The sequence below is a fragment of the Nerophis lumbriciformis genome, linkage group LG23 (assembly GCF_033978685.3).
Source record: "Nerophis lumbriciformis linkage group LG23, RoL_Nlum_v2.1, whole genome shotgun sequence".
In the NCBI taxonomy this organism is placed as follows: domain Eukaryota; kingdom Metazoa; phylum Chordata; class Actinopteri; order Syngnathiformes; family Syngnathidae; genus Nerophis; species Nerophis lumbriciformis.
In genome coordinates, this window is record NC_084570.2 from 32,051,550 (window position 1) to 32,074,821 (window position 23,272).

The 23,272-nt window shown below is 44.2% G+C and overlaps 2 protein-coding genes across 3 annotated transcripts in view; both read right to left on the reverse strand.

Moving 5' to 3' along the window:
* Positions 1 to 11,003, reverse strand: part of st3gal8 (ST3 beta-galactoside alpha-2,3-sialyltransferase 8) — a 62,434-nt gene extending 51,431 nt beyond the window's left edge. The window contains exon 1 of the mRNA XM_061984730.1: positions 10,919 to 11,003. The gene's annotated coding sequence lies outside the window, so the exon portion shown is untranslated. The remainder of the gene's footprint in view (positions 1 to 10,918) is intronic.
* Positions 11,004 to 19,136: 8,133 nt separating this feature from the next.
* LOC133622233 (protein SSUH2 homolog) overlaps positions 19,137 to 23,272 on the reverse strand; it is a 68,235-nt gene continuing 64,099 nt past the window's right edge. For both annotated transcript variants that reach the window (XM_061984728.2, XM_061984729.1), the window contains 2 exons: positions 20,321 to 20,428; positions 19,137 to 20,117 (listed from right to left, as the gene is read on the reverse strand). In XM_061984728.2, the coding sequence (XP_061840712.1) occupies positions 19,980 to 20,117; positions 20,321 to 20,428 (246 nt within the window). In that variant the 3' untranslated portion in view covers positions 19,137 to 19,979. The remainder of the gene's footprint in view (positions 20,118 to 20,320; positions 20,429 to 23,272) is intronic.

Below are 23,272 nucleotides of genomic sequence, written 5' to 3' on the forward strand. Positions count from 1 at the left end.
ACTAAAAAAAATCACTATTTTTTTCATACGGTGTTGATCTGGAAATGTTTGCCTCGGCATTTTGATGGTGTGGGCGTGTGGCACCGAACGGAGATAATAACGTGCGGAGTAAGCACTGTTCATTCTTTAGCTAGTGTGTGTGTGACAATCATTGGTACTTTAACTTTAACAGGTGACTTTTCAAATGATGCTACATATTAGCTGTAATGCTACTTTTTATAGCAACGCTTTCGCCCCACACTTGACAAATTACGGTTGTCTGTTCGACATATTCCCACTTGAAGCCAAACCACCACCAGACGATGGAGCCCCTGCTGTTTTTTGGGGGAATTAATTATTCCTTCATTTGTTACCAGATTCGCACCATCTTTCGCTCGTATTACCGCTAGCATCACAGCTAACGTTAGCCATGCTTCTACCTCTCTGCTCGGCGAGGGTGTATACGTATGTGACGTATGTCGTGACAGTATGTGACGTGTGTAAGAAGGTGCGCTTGCTGTCTGTGAGAAGGAGACAGGAAAGAGCGAGTAGAGCATGCAGTTTAATGCCCGCAGCTAAAAGCAAATGCGTGAGAACGCATACTCGAATATCACGATATAGTCATTTTCTATATCGCACAGTGACAAACCCGCGATATATCGTGCATATCGATATATCGCCCAGCCCTAGTAGTAACATTTTTTAAATTGAAAAATTGTATTACGGGATTCTGGGAAAACCGGGAATTTTTCAAGTTCTTGAACCGACTTGTTTTTTTGTCCTGACTAAGAGGAATGTTTTGACAGTGGAACGGTTGAAATGGGTTGAAAAATGTGAAAGGAGTCATCGCACTAAAAAAGGTTGGACACATTCCACAGGTGAACAGGCTAATTGGGAACAGGTGGGTGCCATGATTGGGTATAAAAGCAGCTTCCATGACATGCTCAGTCATTCACAGACAAGGATGGGGCGAGAGTCACCACTTTGTCAACAAATGCGTGAGCAAATTGTCCAACAGTTTAAGAACAACATTTCTCAACCAGCTATTGCAAGGAATTTAGAGATTTCACCATCTAATGTCCGTAATATCATCAAAAGGTTCAGAGGATCTGGAGAAATCACTGCACATAACCGGCAAAGCCTGTGATCTTCGATCCCTCAGGCGGTACTGCATCAAAAAGCGGCATCAGTGGGTAAAGGATATCACCACATGGGCTCAGGAACACTTCACAAAACCACTGTCAGTAACTACAGTTGGTCGCTACATCTGTAAGTGGAAGTTAAAACTCTACTATGCAAAGCCATAGTCATTTATCAACAACAACCAGAAACACAGCCGGCTTTGCTGGGCCCGACCTCATCTAAGATGGATTGATGCAAAGTGGAAAAGTGTTCTGTGGTCTGACGAGTCCACATTTCAAATTGTTTTTGGAAATTGTGGACGTCGTGTCCTCTGGACCACAGAGGAAAAGAACCATACGGATTGTTAGAGGCGCAAAGTTGAAAAGCCAGCATCTGTGATGGTATGGGGGTGTATGAGTGCTCAAGGCATGGATAACTTACACATCTATGAAGGCACCATTAATGCTGAAAGGTACATACAGGTTTTGGAGCAAAATATGTTGCCATCCAAGCAATGTTATCATGGACGCCCCTGCTTATTTCAGCAAGACAATGCCAAGCCACGTGTTATAACAGCGTGGCTTCATAGTAAAAGAGTGCGGGTACTAGACTGGCCTGTCTGTAGTCCAGACCTGTCTCCCATTTAAAATGTGTGGTGCATTATGAAGCCTAAAATACCACAATGGAGACCCCGGACTGTTGAACAACTTAAGCTGTACATCAAGCAAGAATGGGAAAGAATCCCACTTCAAAAATGTGTCTCCTCAGTTCCCAAACGTTTACTGAGTGTTGTTAAAAGAAAAGGCCATGTAACACAGTGGTAAAAATGCCCCTGTGACAACTTTTTTGCAATGTGTTGCTGCCATTGAATTCTAAGTTAATGATTATTTGCAAAAGGTTTCTCAGTGTGAACAATAAATATCTTGTCTTTGCCGTCTATTCAATTGAATATAAGTTGAAAAGGATTTGCAAATCATTGTATTCTGTTTTTATTTACCATTTACACAACGTGCCAACTTCACTAGTTTTGGGTTTTGTACATCAATAATCGATTTTTAATGGAATCGTAGCTCCTGAATCGTAATCGTGATGTGTTCAAAGATTCCATCTGGGTGTTGTAGTTTTCTCCAGAGTCGGGCTTTTTTGTCAATGTCAGCATTCCTTTGCGTACACATTCCAGTTGATGTCCTCACCAGTGCAACTTTGTCTTCTCTGCTCACAATCCTCAATAAGAACACACTTTTCTGGTTCCTTCTTTTGGGTGACAGGCCTCAACGCTCTGCTGGTCCACCATTGCAGGAATGATGTAACTTTCTGCTCCATTAAGCCTTCATCTTGCTCATAGATGTTGTCTATGGCCTCCACCACATCGTTGACGCGGGACTACTGCTCCAGATCCTTCACCCATTGCTCCAGGTCTGATCCTTCTCCTCGTTCTGGAGCCTCAGCCATTTGACCTCCTACAGGAGATCAAGGGAGCTGTTTCTGCTGCACTCGGACCGCCGTCTTCGGTCAAGAAGTCGAGGGATTTTCTTCATTTCCTGGACTTCTTCTGATGGCATGCTGGCACCGACCAGTCAGGTCGTGGCTTGCTTGGAAGCGGAGAACAAACAAGCCAATGCATGGTCCAAGAAGCGGCAAAATCAAAAACAATCAAGAGAGTCGGTTATCCAAAAACGAGGTCAATAATCCAGAAAAATATGGTCGCTTTACAAAAAAGCACAAACAGGAAGTGACAGGAAGTAAGTAAGTAAGTACATTTTATTTATAAAGCGCCTTTCACAGATAAAATCACAAAGCGCTGTACAAAACATAGGTGAAGTAAAACAACAATTCAACTAAAACAACAGGGGCAACATCATAAAAAAAGGATACAAAGTGGATTAAAAATGATAGTTAAAAGGTGCATTATCTAAAAGCTTTACTAAAAAGAGAAGTTTTCAAATGTTTCTTAAAAGTGTCAACACAGTCAAGATCACAGAGGGACTGGTGCAAGTTGTTCCAGAGTCTGGGAGCTATAGCCTGGAATGCCAGGTCTCCACGTGTTTTAAAACAAGTTTTTGGGATCTTTAGAACAGTGTTTTTCAACCAGTGTGCCGCGGCCCACTAGTGTGCTGTGAGATACAGTCTGGTGTGCCGTGAGAGATTATCTAATTTCACCTAATTGGGTTAAAAATAACCAGTAATTATAGTGTGCAAATTGTGTGTTGTTGTTGTTGAGTGTCGGTGCTGTCTAGAGCTCGGCAGAGTAACAGTGTAATACTCTTCCATATCAGTAGGTGGCGGCCGGTAGCTAATTGCTTTGTACATGTTGGTAACAGCGGGAGGCAGTGTGAAGGTAAAAAGGTGTCTAATGCTTAAACCAAAAACAAAGAAAAGGTATTGAATCTTTGGGATGGCTATGCAGAACGAAACTAAAACTGAACTGGCTACAAAGTAAACAAAAACAGAATGCTGGACGACAGCAAAGACTTACTGTGGAGCAAAGACAGCGTCCACAATGTACATCCGAACATGACATTACAATCAACAATGTCTCCACAAAGAAGGATAAAAACAACTGAAATATTCTTGACTGCTAAAACAAATTAGATGCGGGAAATGTCGCTCAAAGGAAGACATGAAACTGCTACAGGAAAATACCAAAAAAAGAGAAAAAGCCACCAAAATAGGAGCGCAAGACAAGAACTAAAACACTACACACAGGAAAACAGCCAAAAAACTCAAAATAAGTCACGGCGTGATGTGACAGGTGGTGACAGTACACCTACTTTGAGACAAGAGCTATAGTGATGCATGCTTGGTTATGGTTTAAAGTCATATCCAAAAATTGCGACAACGATTTTTTACTGTCTACTGAGTTTCGTTTTTTAATGATTTCTGCTGGTGGTGTGCCTCCGGATTTTTTCAACGCAAAAAATGTGCCTAGGCTCAAAAAAGGTTGAAAAACACTGCTTTAGAAGACCCTGGCCTGAAGACTGGAGGCTGCACCCTGAGGAGTAGGGGCGCAGCAAATCAGTGATGTACTGAGGGGCCCCACCATGCAACACACAGAATGTCCCCATTCTCTACAGAAGAGATCACATTTGGTATTTTTGTAAATGACTGGAACATAGAAATGTTTGTCAACATTATTATGCTCCAGGCAAAGCTTTTTCTACATAAAAGTCTATTTATAAAAGTAAGGACTACATTTTCTAATTGGCTTAATGGGTTACAATTATCAATCAAATATTGGAGAATGATTAAGAGTCCAAAAGCTCTTAAACTGATATTCTTCTTAAAAACATTTAAAGTGATTTAGGTAGACCTTTTTGTCTCTTTTTTTTCATATCTTTTAGTAATATTACTATATTTGTATTTGCTTTTGTTTTCTTTCCCTGATGTTGAAAGTGCCTTGACTTTTGTGTGAATTATAAATGTATGTTTGTTGTTCAATAAAAAATAAATAAATAAAAAAAGTAAGGAAAAAGTCGGGAAAAATTGGAAATCAAATTATTTTTGGAAAAATAACCTTAAAATAGATTTTATTTGTGGGCCATATCGCCCATACCGACTTTTTAGTGACGATTCACAGTTTAAATTGTCACACCGCGGTGAGGGAAGTCTTGTCTTGGGTTTTTCTCTTGTGATTTGCATGTTTTAGTTTGAAAAGTAACTCTCCTCTCGTTTCAGGTCACTTGCCCTACCTTTTGTGTCATCAGTCTGACGTCATCCCGGTTCCCTGATTGTTTCCACCTGTTCCCTATTACGCTCATGTGTCTTATAAGCCCACTCCTCCCTTTGTTCTGTGCCAGATTGTTTCGTTTATTCGTGCTCATGCCCATGTCCATGCCTTGCCTCGTCTTGTGCTTATGTTCTTTGATTCTGAATCCCTTCGTTGCTATTTTGAGTTTTCCTTTCTTCCTCCTCAGCAGAGTGATTTTTTGTTATTTAGTTTATTCAGCCGAAGTGGTAAGTTTCAGTTATTTTTCATTCTTTCCTCACATTTTTGAGTGACAATTTTTGTTAATACTTTATTAGATTAGATAGTGTAGAATTTTTCATAGCTGTTGTTTCTTCCTCCTGTTGGAGCGTTTTTTGTTTATACATTTTATAGCATATATTAATTATAGTTCGTCTTTGCTTTTTGTGTTTTCCTCCGTTCGGAGCGAATTTTGGTTGTTCCTATTTTTTTTTGGAACCTTTTTTGCCGGTTAGTTTTTGGATAAAATAGATATTGTAATCCTTGACTTTGGAGGTGAAAAGGAAGCTGTCAAAATAAAAGCCTGTCTAAGTTCCCTACTCTGCATCTGAGTCCTATCCTTTTACCAAGCCTTGACATTACAATCTGGCCAGTATGGACCCAGCAGAGAAAGGACAGTTTTCAGCGATCCTACAAGCTCAAGAATCACGCCTCTCTCGCCAGGAGGAGTTTCAGATGGCGATGGCCGATTACATGAGCCGCCTTACCTCCCAGCTACAGGAGGCGGTCATGCGGCTTCCTCAAACCACCGCTTCGGCTCCCGTACCCGCTCCGCCTACGTCATATGACGGAGCAGGAAGTGAATTGGCGGCTCCGACTAAGTATTCAGGTGAAACAGGACAATGCAAGACATTCATCATAGACTGTTCTATTCATTTTGAATTTAACCATCACGCCTTCCCCACTGACCAAGCAAAGATTGCTTTCATGATGTCCCATCTAACGGGGAGAGCCAAAGCTTGGGCTTCCGCCGAATGGGGCCGGCGCTCAGCTATCTGCAGCTCGCTCACGGAATTCCAAGCGGCCCTACGAATGACTTTTGATCCAGTCACCGACGACCGGGAGAAAGCACAGGAGCTGAGCAGATTGGGGCAAGGCCAAGACTCTGTATGCGACTACGCCATCCGGTTCCGCACGCTATCGGCGGAGAGCGGTTGGAACTCCACAGCCCTCTATGACGTATTTTTGAAAGGGCTGGCCGCACCGATTCAGGACCTTCTCATTCCGTTGGATTTACCTGCCGGTTTGGACGAGCTTATCACGCTTGCCATTCGCACGGACAACAGACTCACTCAGCTCAGACGACATCGGAGCGCACGGACCACTACTGCGGGAAGGGCCACATACACTCGGACGCAGCATGGACCAGCCTTCCACCGCGCTTCACCCGAGCCGAGTCATCACCCTTCCGTGGAGGGAGGTGAGGATCCCATGCAACTGGGAAGAGCGCGGCTGTCGCAGGAGGAACGACAGAGACGACAGATTGCGGAGAGGTTGGTCACCTCGTCGCCACCTGTCCAGTTAAGCGACCCATAGGAGTGAGTCAACTCTCAGCTTCTACCCCCATTACGCGCACTCTCACTAAAGTGCAGGTAAAACATCACACTATCACAGACATTGGGGTACTTATTGACTCGGGGGCAGATGAGAGTTTAATGGACTGGGGTCTAGCTGCTAAACTAGGTATCAAGTCTGAGCCATTAGCCCGACCCATTAGAGCCAAAGCCCTAGATGGAAAGGAACTTTTTCTTATCACACACACCACAGAACCCATACGCATGCGCATAAATAACCATGAAGAAAAGATTTGCTTGTATCTGTTCAAAACTTCCTCACACACTATGATTTTGGGACAACCTTGGCTTTTTCACCACAACCCCCATATAGACTGGAGGTCGGGTGAAATTAAAGCTTGGGGGAAGGACTGTGTCAATGAATGTGTCACCGGTGCTACACGAAATAAGGATGCAGCACAACTTAATTTGTTTTCTACGAACCCCACCACAGAATCAGAGTACCCGGATCTGAACTAGGTCCCTCCATGCTACCACCACATACGAGAGGTTTTCAGCAAAACAAAGGCCATGTGGCTCCCTCCTCACCGCCCGTACGACTGCGCCATTGATTTGGTCCCAGGATCCACCATCCCCAAAGGACGCCTGTACTCCGTTTCCGGACCTGAGAGGGCGGCCATGAAGGAGTACCTCACCGCCTCATTAAAAGCAGGACTGATTCGCCCCTCCTCATCACCGGCAGGTGCCGGATTCTTCTTTGTGGGCAAAAAGGATGGAACCCTGAGACCCTGCATCGACTACAGCCCACTGAACGACATCACCATAAAAAACCGGTACCCCCTCCCTCTCATGAACTCGGTGTTTGACCAACTCCAGCAAGCCAAGGTATTTACTAAACTAGACCTTCGTAATGCCTATCATCTCATCCGCATAAGGGAGGGGGATGAGTGGAAGACTGGTTTTAACACTCCCAGTGGACACTATGAGTATTTAGTCATGCCATTTGGACTCACCAATGCTCCTGCTGTATTTCAAGCCATGATAAATGATGTGCTAAGAGACTTCCTAAACCAGTTTGTATATGTGTACCTTGATGACATTTTAATTTATTCTACAGACATTGAGACTCACAAGGTCCATGTGACCAAGGTCCTTAAAAGGCTACTGGAGAACCAGCTATTTGTCAAAGCTGAAAAGAGTGAGTTTCATGCCAACATTATCTCTTTCTTGGGCTTTATCGTAGCTCCTGGAGGAGTTAAGATGGACCCGGCTAAAGTTAGCGCCGTAGCCGACTGGCCTACTCCTGATAGCCGGAAGAGGGTTCAACAGTTTTTGGGGTTTGCTAATTTTTACAGACGATTTATCAGAAATTTTAGCACAATAGCTGCCCCTCTCCATGCTCTCACTTCCACCCAGGTGCAGTTCCACTGGTCTCCAGAGGCTGAAAGGGCGTTCCAGAACCTCAAGCATCACTTTACTTCAGCTCCTATCCTCACCATGCCAGATCCCCAACGCCAGTTTGTTGTAGAGGTGGATGCCTCCAACGAAGGAATCGAAGCCGTCCTCTCCCAACGCTCGGAGAAGGATGGTAAAATGCATCCCTGCGCCTTCCTGTCAAGACGCCTATCCAAAGCTGAGAGGAATTATGATGTCGGTAACCGTGAGTTGTTGGCGGTCAAAATCGCTCTGGAGGAGTGGAGGCACTGGCTAGAGGGGGCCAGTTTCCCGTTCATTGTCTGGACTGACCATAAAAATCTTGAGTATATCAAAAAAGCTAAAAGACTCAATTCTCGCCAGGCCAGGTGGGCGCTCTTTTTCAACCGCTTTTTTTTTTCTCTCTCTTACAGGCCGGGGTCCCGAAACGTCAAGCCAGACGTCCTGTCTCGACTGTTCGACCCCGAGCCTGATGCCAAGGAACCCGAAACTATCCTTCCACTTACCCGTGTGGTTGGAGTAATCACCTGGCAAATAGAAGATGAGGTGAAGCAGGCAAATGGTGGAGTCCCGCCACCTAGTGGGTGCCCAGATAATCTCTTGTTTGTCCCAGTTGAGTTGCGCCCACAGGTGATCCACTGGGCTCACACCTCCCTGCTTTCATGCCACCCGGGAGTTCGGAGAACGATGTTCGCCATCTCTCGGCGGTTTTGGTGGTCATCCATGGAGCCGGAGGTACGGGAGTACGTGGAGGCATGTTCGGTCTGCGCTCGGAACAAGACGTCCTCTGGATCCCGTATGGGCCTATTGCAGCCCCTACCCATTCTCTCCAGACCGTGGTCCGACATCTCCATGGACTTCGTCACGGGGCTCCCGGTCTCTCGAGGACGGTGGTGGACCGTTTCACCAAAATGGTGAGATTCATTGCCTTGCCTAAGCTGCCCTCCGCCAAGGAGACAGCAGAAATCATGATGAACAATGTTTTCAAGATTCACGGCTTCCCTAAAGACATTGTCTCCGACCGGGGGCCCCAGTTTGTGTCACGGTTTTGGAGGGAGTTCTGTAGGCTCATCGGAGCTAAGGCCAGCCTGACCTCAGGTTATCACCCGGAGGCCAACGGCCAGACCGAACGCCTCAACCAACAACTGGAAAACTGCCTCCGGTGCCTGGTGTCCCAAAATCCCCCTACATGGAGCAAACACCTGGTCTGGGTCGAGTATGCACACAATTTGTTACCTACATCTGCCACAGGGTTCTCTCCTTTTAAAAGTGCTTATGGTTTTCAACCTCCAGTCTTTCCAGACAATGAGCTGGAAGTGTCGGTCCCCTCTGCACATGCCATGGTCAGACGCTGCCGACGCATCTGGGCAGCAGCTCGTCAGGTGCTGATTCAACAAGGAGACCGAGTGAAGAAGGCGGCGGATCGCAAGAGGCGACCCGCTCCTGCATATCGGCCAGGGCAGAGAGTATGGCTCTCAGCCAAGGACATGCGGCTGAAAGTTCCCTCCAAGAAACGAGCACCACGGTTCGTAGGTCCATACCCCATTACCAAAATCATCGGCCCCTCAGCAGTACGACTCCGTCTGCCTCGGTCCCTGCGTGTACACCCGACCTTCCACGTCAGTCGAGTAAAGCCTGTCAAAGAGAGCCCGCTGGTTCCGGCCACCACGTCCCCTCCACCACCCGAGATGATTGAGGGCGGCCCTGTCTACAAGGTCAAGAAGTTGTTGGCAGTTCGCAGCCGGGGTCAGGGCAGACAGTACTTGGTAGACTGGGAGGGGTACGGACCGGAGGAGAGACAGTGGGTGCCTTCTCGACATATCATGGACTCCACCCTCATTGAAGACTTTCATAGGGACCATCCTGGACAATCTGGGCCGTCAGGAGCCGGCCCTAGAAGGGGGGGTACTGTCACACCGCGGTGAGGGAAGTCTTGTCTTGGGTTTTTCTGTCTTGTGATTTGCATGTTTTAGTTTGAAAAGTAACTCTCCTCTCGTTTCAGGTCACTTGCCCTTCCTTTTGTGTCATCAGTCTGACGTCATCCCGGTTCCCTGATTGTTTCCACCTGTTCCCTATTACCCTCATGTGTCTTATAAGCCCACTCCTCCCTTTGTTCTGTGCCAGATTGTTTCGTTTATTCGTGCTCTCTAGCATCCATGCCCATGTCCATGCCTTGTCTTGCCTTGCCTCGTCTTGTGCTTATGTTCTTTGATTCTGAATCCCTTCGTTGCTATTTTGAGTTTTCCTTTCTTCCTCCTCAGCAGAGTGATTTTTTGTTATTTAGTTTATTCAGCCAAAGTGGTAAGTTTCAGTTATTTTTCATTCTTTCCTCACATTTTTGAGTGACAATTTTTGTTAATACTTTATTAGATTAGATAGTGTAGAATTTTTCATAGCTGTTGTTTCTTCCTCCTGTTGGAGCGTTTTTTGTTTATACATTTTATAGCATATATTAACTATAGTTCGTCTTTGCTTTTTGTGTTTTCCTCCGTTCGGAGCGAATTTTGGTTGTTCCTATTTTCTTTTGGAACCTTTTTTGCCGGTTAGTTTTTGGATAAAATAGATATTGTAATCCTTGACTTTGGAGGTGAAAAGGAAGCTGTCAAAATAAAAGCCTGTCTAAGTTACCTACTCTGCATCTGAGTCCTATCCTTTTACCAAGCCTTGACATAAATGTGATCGAATCGTGGAATAATTCAATGTCACGTGATCAAAGGTGGCTGGGAGGTGCCATTACATTCCAGTTGGGGGGGTATAATCGATTCATTCGTCATCATCTTATCAACAGAACCGCCGAGCGAGCGGCACACACACACACACACACACACACACACACACACACACACACACACACACACACACACACACACACACACACACCTCCTGGTTCCGAACAGAACCCCTCCATGTGGCGCAGACTCTTTAAGACGGTCTCGAACGTGTGACACCATGACAACAAGCCGCTGCGTTAGCACAAAAAGTTTCCCCTGAAGTTGGAGGGACCGCGGGACAAGTTTATTCGACACAAACACACGCGTGAGCGGCACAAAGTGTCCGACACACGCACACCAAAACACCAGGCGGACAACAATTGGAAGAAGAAAATCACCACAAGCAAACTTACATGAAATTTGGCGAGCGGAGGTCTTTTCTTCTTCACCCAGCGGCGGATGAGAAGGAGGGCGTCATGATGCGAGATGGCCCCGCCCACCACCCTCAGAGGCCAGGGGGCGGTGCTTCGTTTTATGGGAAATTACGTCATAGCGTTTCTTTTTTTTTTTATCCTGTCCAGCTTCTCAGGCAAATCATATATTTGATGTAGATGATCTATATCTGCTGTACACATTTACTTTAGAAAAGAGAAGTGTTGGATATTTCTCTTGTTGCCTTATTTGTATTTGACTTTTTTTAAATGTATTCATATTAACATTCGGTGCAGCCGGGCCGGAGCAGGAGGGGATAGAAAGAGGAAAAAAAGGAAGACAGAGGGGACAAGAGGGGGATAAGACAGAGAGACAAAAACAAACACAACAATAACAACAACAGAATAGCATCATCAAATAGGATATGTACAAATATGATAGTAAAAGTGATATCAAAGAATCAGTTAGTGAAATAAATATTAGTAAAAATGACAATGAGCATTATTGCACTACAAATGGATCAATACAAATACCAATAGAAATAACACTATTGATTATGAACAATAATTAACTCCATACAATTGTTTCAAATGCAACAATACATATATGTAATGATAACTTGAAATCAAAATAAAGCAGATACATGGAGGGGAAGAAAGAGAAGTGAACCGTATTAACCTTGTAGATTGTTATTGTAATAATAAATTAAGCTTTGTCAGTGTGGCGTGTGTTACCCAGTTTCCCCTAGGGCAACAACGTTAATATATGTTTGATGAAACGTGATTATATGCATGAGTGTATGTATCTATATGTACTTGTATAAGTACAGTATGTGTATATGTATGTTTGTACAGTAAATGTATATGTACAGAATGTATATATGTATGTTTGTACAGTATATGTATGTGTGTTTGTAAAGTGAATGTATATGTACAGTGAATGTATTTGTACAGTATGTGTATATGTATGTTTGTACAGTGAATGTATATGTACAGTATGTGTATATGTATGTTTGTACAGTGAATGTATTTGTACAGTATGTGTATATGTATGTACAGTGAATGTATATGTACAGTATGTGTATATGTATGTTTGTACAGTGAATGGCCGTGTGGATGTACAAACTTTGAGTGTGTATGTATGTTTGTACTGTATTTGTGTATGTATGTGGCAGCGGAGGTACCTATGTGTGCGCGTATGTATGTATATATGTATGAATAATTGTGTGTATGTGAGTAAAAATGTGTATTTGTATGTACAATTTATTTGACTCCCAGTATGTGCGGGAGCCAGAGTACGGCCCCAGCCACCCAGAGAGTCCAACCCCAAACAGTAGGTGTGGCGCCCAGGGAACAAGGGACCACTGGCCCCATGCAGCCAGGCCGGCCAGCGACAGGAACCCCAGGGCCAGGCCCACCGTGCCGCCCGTAAGAGCCAGCAGCAGGCCGTAGACAGACGTGCCTGGCAGAGAACAAGGCACGGGAGAAGTAGGGGACAGCCAGCCCCCAAGCCAGCGAGAAACCACACCCCAGGCGGGACGTTCCGGCCCACCAGCAATCGGAGAGCACGGAGAATTGTAAGGGCGGGGCAGTCTCTCTGTCCAGCTGCGGGGAGTCTTCGGGCCCCTTGGGGAGCGTCCTGTCTTTCTGCCTGCATGGGGTGTGGTGTCTCGCTGGGTTGGGTGCTGGTTGTCTCCTGCTTCTCCCGTGCTTGTGTCCTTGGCTGGGCGAGTCTGTCTACGGCCTGCCGCTGGTATGCCCGGCGGCACGGTGGGGCAGTTCTGGGGGTTCTGTCACTGGCCGGCCTGCCTGCTTGGGGCCTGTGGTCCCTTGTTCCCTGGGTACTGCACTTGCTGTTTTGGGTTGGGCTTTCTGGGTGGGTGGGTGCACACTTTGGCTCTCCCACATAGCGGGAGACAAATATATTGTACTCGCAAACATACTTACGCACATACACATGCATATCTATACATACATATGTACATACATACATTAAGTACATACACGCATACTTACATACAGTACATACATACACACAGTACATACATCTACATACAAATTCACTATACAAACATGCATATACTATACATTCACTGTACAAACATACGTATACGATATGTATACATTCACTGTACAAACATACATATAAACATACTGTACATATCAGTGACGTGTGGTCACTAGAGGCAGGTGAGGCGGGCCTCACCTGCCATCATGGAAAGAAAAAAAATGTAAAAAGAAAACAAATTAATTAAATTGTTATATGTATTCAGTGATTATACTATAACGTTATTTTCCATTTACATTTATAACTTCACCAGTTTTAGATTATTTTTATTCAAAATCGCTGAATTTTCACATTTGCCGTTCAAATACTGAGAAGAGACGGTGCGGTGATCAGCAGCCAGTTGAGGCACGTCACTCAGTTGTGCCTCACCATGGATTGCGGACTCGGCTAACTGCTGGCCTGCTGTGCAGTGAGACCGTATTGCTATATGAACTATATTATACATTTCCATAGTTTAGTTAGCTGAGGTATATAATGTACAGTCTATTTTGTCAACAACTGTATGTGTGTAACGTATTTCTTGTGCAGAGCAATCATAAAACTGCTGCGAAGACGCACTGTGTGAGGCTCGCAGTAATCCCGCCTCCTGGTGCCGGTTAATGCACCCCCGCCGCAGAATGCACCCCCCGACGGGAGCGTCACACCAACCAAAGCCCACACCCAAACCCTCCACGTGCAAGACCGAATCCACCCAAAAAAAGTCACTTAACAAGAAGCCAAAAAGTGCAAAAACAACAATGCTCGCGTCGGAGGAGCCGTGAACGACTGCAGGGACACAACATTAGGTACACCTGCAGACTGCAGCACGGATTTCATATTTCATTCATTCACAACTCCTCCAACACCAACACCACTGTTCCCGCACTTATAAGTAAAGGTAAGACCATAATACCGTTTTTTTTATTAAATGTGCTTTTTTGTGTGCTACAGTTTGTATGTGTTAAGTTAAAGTTAAGTTAAAGCACCAATTATTGTCACACACACTAGGTGTGGTGAAATTTGTCCTCTGCATTCGACCCATCCCTTGATCACCCCCTGGGAGGTGAGGGGAGCAGTGGGCAGCAGCGGCGCCGCGCCCGGGAATAATTTTTGGTGATTCAACCCCCAATTCCAACCCTTGATGCTGAGTGCCAAGCAGGGAAGAATGCTGGTATGAGCTTTTAAACATAACCCGTTAACTGCTGCCAATCAAATGGTGAATAAGATACTCTTTAGGGTTCATATGTTTGTAAATCTGACTGTGATGAAGTCAGTGCCTCACCAGCCATAAACCTCACCGCACCGTCACTGGGACATATACATTCACTGTACAAACACATATACACATTCTGTATACATACAAGTACATATGCATACATATAGTCATGCATATAATCACATTTCATCAAACATATTAACGTTGTTGCCCTAGGGGAAACTGGGTAACACATGGCACACTGATAAAGCTTAACCTATTGTTACTATTACAATCTAGAAGGTTAAAACAGTTTGTTTCTCTTTCTTTCCCTCCATTTATCTGCTTTATTTTGTATTCCAAGTTATCATTACTTATATGTATTTTTGCATTTGAAACAATTGTATTGTTGATAATATATGCCATTATTGTTATTATTCATTATCAATAGTACTATTTCTATTGGTATTTGTATTGATTCATTTGTAGTGTAATAATGTTCATTGTAATTTCTGTGTTATTAATATATAAATAGCATATTGACGCACTCTAGGAAGGTCATGTGACCAGTGGATCAGACCAAGTGGTCTTAACGTGGACTTTTTATTTAAGGAGTTCTTCAATATATTAAGTTCCCTTAGAGAGATGTAATGGATATATAGACATATACCGGATCATGTTTAGAATGAAATATTGTCAATTATTATCTAGATATGTACATTAAGGGTAAAAGGTTGTTTGTTTTTTTACCCTTTTCCCCTGTCAGTGGTATGCCCGAGGGAGAGGCTTGGACTATTTAAGGGAGGCTGTTCATTCAGTCGGGGTGGGAGTAGGTAAAAAGGTTGGTTGTGGACAGTTGGAGTATAGTACCAACAGTGATTAGGGATTTTTGAGCAGCAGATGATTCATTTAATTCCTGCATTTTGTAAATACTTTTCTTTTTGTACAAACCCCGTTTCCATGAGTTGGGAAATTGTGTTAGATGTAAATATAAACGGAATACAATGATTTGCAAATCCTTTTCAACCCATATTCAATTGAATGTACTACAAAGACAATATATTTGATGTTCAAACTCATAAACTTTTTTTTTTTTTTTTGCAAATAATTAACTTAGAATTTCATGGCTGCAACATGTGCCAAAGTAGTTGGGAAAGGGCATGTTCACCACTGTGTTACATGGCCTTTCCTTTTAACAACACTCAGTAAACGTTTGGGAACTGAGGAGACACATTTTTTAAGCTTCTCAGGTGGAATTATTTCCCATTCTTGCTTGATGTACAGCTTAAGTTGTTCAACAGTCCGGGGGTCTCCGTTGTGGTATTTTAGGCTTTATAATGCGCCACACATTTTCAATGGGAGACAGGTCTGGACTACAGGCAGGCCAGTCTAGTACCCGCACTCTTTTACTATGAAGCCACGTTGATGTAACACGTGGCTTGGCATTGTCTTGCTGAAATAAGCAGGGGCGTCCATGGTAACGTTGCTTGGATGGCAACATATGTTGCTCCAAAACCTGTATGTACCTTTCAGTATTAATGGCGCCTTCACAGATGTGTAAGTTACCCATGTCTTGGGCACTAATACACCCCCATACCATCACAGATGCTGGCTTTTCAACTTTGCGCCTTTAACAATCCGGATGGTTCTTTTCCTCTTTGGTCCGGAGGACACAACGTCCACAGCTTCCAAAAACAATTTGAAATGTGGACTCGTCAGACCACAGAACACTTTTCCACTTTGTATCAGTCCATCTTAGATGAGCTCAGGCCCAGCGAAGCCGACGGCGTTTCTGGGTGTTGTTGGTAAACGGTTTTCGCCTTGTATAGGAGAGTTTTAACTTGCACTTACAGATGTAGCGACCAACTGTAGTTACTGACAGTGGGTTTCTGAAGTGTTCCTGAGCCCATGTGGTAACATCCTTTACACACTGATGTCGCTTGTTGATGCAGTACAGCCTGAGGGATCGAAGGTCACAGGCTTAACTGCTTACGTGCAGTGATTTCTCCAGATTCTCTGAATCCTTTGATGATATTACGGACCGTAGATGGTGAAATCCCTAAATTCCTTGCTATAGCTGGTTGAGAAAGGTTTTTCTTTAACTGTTCAACAATTTGCTCACGCATTTGTTGACAAAGCGGTGACCCTTGCCCCATTCTTGTTTGTGAATGACTGAGCATTTCATAGAATCTACTTTTATACCCAATCATGGCACCCACCTGTTCCCAATTTGCCTGTTCACCTGTGGGATGTTCCAACTAAGTGTTTGATGAGCATTCCTCAACTTTATCAGTATTTATTGACACCTTTCCCAACTTCTTTGTCACGTGTTGCTGGCATCAAATTCTAAAGTTAATGATTATTTGACAAAAAAAAAAGTTTATCAGTTTGAACATCAAATATGTTGTCTTTGTAGCATATTCAACTGAATATGGGTTGAAAATGATTTGCAAATCATTGTATTCCGTTTATATTTACATCTAACACAATTTCCCAACTCATATGGAAACGGGGTTTGTATTTACTTTTAATTTTCACCAAGTTTTGCACTGTATATATTTTTGCACCCTGTGCACTGGTGACCTTGAGTTGGTTCAATAAACATCCCCAACTGGAAATCTGCGACTGAGCCATCCTTGGTTGCATGGTTATACAGTTTTTTGGGGCGAACCCGCAACATTTGGTGACAGCAGGGGAAGGTACCGATGTCCAGGACTGGGCAACAGATGAGGAGGACATGGATGGTGCTGCAGTACCTCGGACATGAGGACCTTTTTCAAATGACAGCAGCAAAAAGAGGAGGTAATGATTGCAGAGTTCAGAGAACTCAGAACTTCGATACTGCTACAGCAGGAGAGAGCTAAGGAGTGGCAAGCCGCCCCACCCAATCCACAAGGTCATCAAACCACACCAGCATCTGAAGGGACAACCACCAGCCCTCGCCTGAACATACCCACACCAGCTCCGAGGCTACGCCGCAGTTCTCCACTGGAGGTCACCAGATCTTAGGCAGGAGGCGCAGTGTGTCGTCTAAGCAGAGCATACAGTGAGAAAAAAATTCCTCAGTATCAAATAGGGGAGGACATTGAGAACAATCTGTTGCTCAAGACATGGGCGTGGCCAGAGGATGAGTAGGCTTGACGTCTAGTTCCTCTGCTCACAGGGTAGGCATTGGGGGCCTACACTGCCATGAAAGAGGAGACTGCCCACTCCTACCCAGACCTGAAGTTCGATATCTCGCCGGAGACCTCCCGACAGAAGTTTCGCTCTGCTGCAGTGCCATTGGGGGGAGAACCCAGCGGAAACCTATCACCGCCTGCGAGGTCTCTATCAGCCGGAGCAGCACTCGAAGGAGCAGATCGGGAAGCAGATCGTCTTGGAGCGACTTCTCCGCGTGTTTTTCTGGAGACATCTGCATGTGGGTGAAGGAACAAGAGTCCACCGAAGGTCTAGCGGCTGTTAAGCTAGCCCTGCAGTACCTCAACACCAGGAGAGGAGGCCGAGCAACCATGAGGAACAGTCATAAGACCTAATCACAGCACAGAACTACCCGGCAGCCACCTGTACCCCGAAGCCCAGCAGCAAGTCAGCGAGGCACTGGTAAGGAGTTGATTTGTTTTTACTGCCAGCAGCCGGGACATAAAGCTTCTTTGTTCCCGCTACGAAAAGCTAAGTTAGGTGGGGCCTGTTATTCCCCTCGTGCTGAATCTATAAACATTCAAGGTGTTAGCGATTCAAAAATGTGACTGTTGATGGTGAACCAGTATCTGCTTTAGTGGACTCTGGTAGTTGCCTGTCGCTAGTTTGTAGGGATTTAGTGCCATGGTGACTATAGCAGGATGAAGGACATTGCATGTGTGCACGGAGACAAACACTCCTATCCTACGGTGGAAGTTACGATTGTTGTGGACGAACAATCCTATCTACTAACTGTGGGAGTGGTGGACAATCTGCCGGTGGCTGCCACTTTGGGATGGGACTTACCAGTGCTATTGGATGTGCTGATAGAAGACAGCACGGTGTGGTAAATAATACCGTATACAATTTTCTTATATGATTGTGAAATTGCATGTATTTGTATTTGGTCACAGAATCCTCTAGAGGATTATCCTGTTAAGGCAATATGCCCTTAGATAGCTTCGGGTGCAGATGTCCGTCACAAGCTCTCCAAAGAGTGGTGGCGGTTGCCCCCAGGAGATTGGAATCCTAAAGGAATGCAGGTTTGGATTTTAGGAGGAAGTGTGAAGACATTAACAACATCTGGTAGGAATCCCTCACAAGTAGGAGGAGAGGTCACCCGACTCAGACCGATCATAGGAAATATATTGACTGACCAAGCAACACATTGGGATTTGTCCAGACTGGCCGGCTCCAAGGCTAGAGTCACGAAGAGTGGGGGTCTTCGTGTAAAGGATATTTAAGGACAGTGGTCCGAGAGGACACCAGAAGAGTGATCAGGCCAAAACTCTTTTACCTGGAAGCTGCAGTTCCGGTCTGAAGCTCGCTGAAACAAATAAAGCTTTTTGTTCGATGATTCCTCACTGGCGTCTTCTTGGCTCATCACCTATCACACAGCCAACAATTGTAACACACATGTAAGGTCCTGTGGTCACGTGAGGCAAGTGCTGGGACTAGTCAAGAGAAGGAAGTCAATAAGGAAACCACTTGATCTAATCCCTTCTCCACCCTGGACAGTAGTCTATTTGCAGAGGCCACAAAAGGCCAGCTTTAAGAAAGGTCCACAAGCAGGGGAGCCAGACCTAAAAGAGACATTGGGAAAGGACATATGGGAGGTACCCAAAGACATAGGGGCTTTGCAAAAGGGGGACGTGATTCTGCAACCTTTGTTGGAGACGGTGAGGCATGCTGGGAATAAGGAAGTAGAGGCGAATGCTACAATACAAATATGGTACAGTCCTGTACGGTCTCATGAGGGGACATCTAAAACTGTGATGGTTATATGGACTTTTATTTTTTTCAACAATGGTAATAAAAGCATGATTATTAGTTATTCATCAAAGGCATCATCAGGTCCGTAACAATGCAGTGAAAAGACACAAAGTAATGAGTGGTTCATTGAAAGAACATATTTAGAGTTTGTCAACACACCTGAGTGAAGTTGTGAAAATGCCCTTTGACACGAGTCATGCAGACATGTGACACACGTGTGTGTCTAGTATGCACCCTTTAAAAACCTTTGATGCCCCAAAACAAAGTCAAGCATATATTGGTAGTAAGTTAAGGCTGTTGTATTACTAAGTGAAAGTAAAAATAGTTTAGTGGTCTCAGAGTGAGAGGTAGAGGTCTTTGTGCAGACAGACAAAAAGGACGATTATGGACAGAAAAAGACACACATTTCAAAATACCGTACAAGGGAAGGGATTCATATGGCCCCGTTATTGGGCGGGTCTCACGTGAGAGGAAGAAATCACTTTGCAATGCACTCTACATAGCAACTGACACTGTGGTCGAAGTTGGAATTGCCACACAACACATTTTGAGATATTAAACACTCTCCTGCCACCTGGTGGATAAAGTGAATAGTGTGAATAGCCCCCAATTCGTCACGTTTCACGTGTTGGGGAAATCGTGCCGAATGGGGCCGTATGAGTCCCCTTCCTACTGCAAGTGGTGCCTTTGGACTACAATGGAACCAAAGTGGTAGGTTACCAATTTATACAAGTGACACGCTATTTCAAGATGGCCACGAGTTTGACACTTTGACGACTTCCTCGTGTGGAGGGCTTCGCTTCCCGCTCGCTCAGGTGCAGAAGGGAAGGAAGACGCATGGCGTCCTGCGTCTACAAGATAACGCAGCAGCAGGTGGCAGGGTAATCGGTGCTGACCAGCTGCTCTTTGCCGTACACGAAGTAGACGTGAGAGTTGCCTTTCCACTTGTAGCCGACTCTGGTGATGGGGATCAACTCCACGGTCTGCCTCTGAGCAAGACACAGCCTTTGTTTACTAACAGCTCACGTGATTAGCTTAGCATAAAGATTAGCCAGGAAGCAGAATGTATTTCCTGTTTTTGGAGAGAAGGCGTCCTGTTTTTTTGTGCTCCACCACTTCCTTAACACATCTCAAAAGTAATTGATTCTCTCGCTTGTTATCTCCTGACACAGGCAGGATTGTGTTAACTCACTTGCTGCAGGATCCTGGAGTTCTGCCCGTACTTGCTCTGGTGTTCGCGCACCAGACGCTCAGACGCCTCACAGATGGCCGGGTTTGGGAAGCCCAGGAGTGGATACACCTGGCAAGTGGATAAAAGGTGCTACATTTGATATATATCACATATATTTATATACATATACACATGTGGAGTGTTAATGTTGTGGGTCTGTCTGTGTTGGCCCTGTGATGAGGTGGTGATTTGTCCAGGGTGTACCCCGCCTTCCGCCTGAATGCAGCTGAGATAGGCTCCAGCACCTCCCTCGACCCCAAATGGGGCAAACGGTGTATATATATATATATATGGGGCTTCACGGTGGCAGAGGGGTTAGTGCATCTGCCTCACAATACGAAGGTCCTGAGTAGTCTTGGGTTCAATCCTGGGCTCGGGATCTTTCTGTGTGGAGTTTGCATGTTCTCCCCGTGACTGCGTGGGTTCCCTCCGGGTACTCCGGCTTCCTCCCACCTCCAAAGACATGCACCTGGGGATAAGTTGATTGGCAACACTAAATTGGCCCTAAGTGTGTGGATGTGAGTGTGAATGTTGTCTGTCTATCTGTGTTGGCCCTGCGATGAGGTGGCGACTTGTCCAGGGTGTACCCCGCCTTCCGCCCGATTGTAGCTGAGATAGGCTCCAGCGCCCCCCGCGACCCCAAAAGGGAATAAGCGGTAGAAAATGGATGGATGGATGGATATATATATATATATATATATATATATATATATATATATATATATAATATTATATATATATATATATATATAGTCAACTCATCATGCTTAATTAAGCATTTGGGAAGCCTGTGGTTGATTTATTATGTAAATGTTATATTTTTATCAACATGTGATAGCAGGGACGCTGCCATTCAAAACTAAGCTGCTCCATTACTAATGATTAATGTAACTATAGCTGAAAAAATGGTACAATAGCAATAGGAGAGACTATTCATCCCTGAACACCATGGAGTTCATGTAGGCTTAATGATGCAGTTACATTGTTATATCAACTATCAGAGACAGAAACTCTTCTTAATGTCCTGCTTCAACACAGCTCAATCAACACAGAAAAAGGTAAAGTGAAATAACAGACAGAGCTTTGCTGTCCGTAACACACACACACACACCGCAAAATGAGCTAACATGCTCATAGTGATGTTACTAGTAGTTGACTGGGAGGTCTTTATTATAATTTGGGGAGAGTTCACTGCCTGATGCTTACCTGCTAAACGCTAAGCACTGACTACATGCACTCTGAATACGCACTGCTGATTGGCTGTTACCGCTCTGAATACACACTGCTGATTGGCTGTTACCGCTCTGTTTGTAACCAATCAGATGGTTGTGTGAGTGGGACAATGCTGGGTGCTGTGTAGAGTACTGACAGAAACAGAGGCAGAAGGAAGCGGAGGCGGCTATTTAATATGTTTGTGTGGAAACTCATTCGGTACACCTCCGAACCGAACCGAAGCCCCCGTACCGAAACGGTTCAATCCAAATACTTGTACCGTTACACCCCTAGTATATATATATATATATATATATATACACACATACACATATATATATATATATATATATATATATATATATATACTAGGGGTGTAACGGTATTTGTATTGAACCGTTTCGGTACGGGGGTTTTGGTTCGGTTCGGAGGTGTACCGAACGAGTTTCCACACAAACATATTAAGTAGCCGCCTCCGCTTCCTTCTGCCTCTGTTTCTGTCAGTACTCTACACAGCACCTAGCATTGCCCCACCCCCACAACCATCTGATTGGTTACAAACAGAGCGGTAACAGCCAATCAGCAGTGCGTATTCAGAGCGCATGTAGTCAGTGCTTAGCGTTTAGCAGGTAAGCATCAGGCAGCGGACTCTCCCCAAATTATAATAAAGACCTCCCAGTCAACTACTCGTAACATCACTATGAGCACGTTAGTTCATTTTGCAGTGTGTGTGTGTGTGTGTATTACGGACAGTAAAGCCCTGTCTGTCTGTTATTTCACTTTATTTTTTTCTGTGTTGATTGAGCTGAGTTGAAGCAGGACATTATATTAAATGAAGAGTTTCTGTCTCTAATTGTTGATATAATAATGTAACTGCACCATTAAGCCTACATGAACTTTATGGTGTTCAGGGATGAATAGTCTCTCCTATTGCTATTGTACCATTTCTTTCAGCTATAGTTACATTAATCATTAGAAATGCAGCAGCATAGTTTTGAATGGCAGGGTCCCTGCTATCACATGTTGATAAAAATATAACATTTACATAATAAATCAACTACAGGCTTCCCAAATACTGTAATAAATTAAGCATGATGAGTTGACTTGAAACTGTTTAATGTTGCACTTTTTATATGTAGAAGAAAAGTTTTGTCATTGTATTTAATCTGAGCAACAACTTGAGGCAGTTTAATGTTCATTAACGTGGGCAGAATTATTATAGTGTTCCCAATGTTAAAAGGATAAAGCCATTGTTTACAAATTTGGTAAAGAAATAACCAAAACATTTATATTTTGTTGTTTTCTTACTGTACCAAAAATGAACCGAACCGTGACCTCTAAACCGAGGTACGTACCGAACCGAAATGTTTGTGTACCGTTACACCCCTAGTATATACACACACACATATATACACACATACATATACATACACACACACAGTATATATATATATATATATATATATATATATATATATATATATATATATATATATATATATATATATATATATATAAGGGCTGCAACAACTAATCGATTAAATCGATTAAAATCGATCATAAAAATTATTGGACTTTTGTGCTCGTCACAGATTGTCCATAACGAACACCATGTTCAAACATAAGGGTGTCCATATGTGCACTTGGCACCAGGACACCCTAGACCGCAGTTCCATGATCGACTTTGTAGTTGTGTCATCG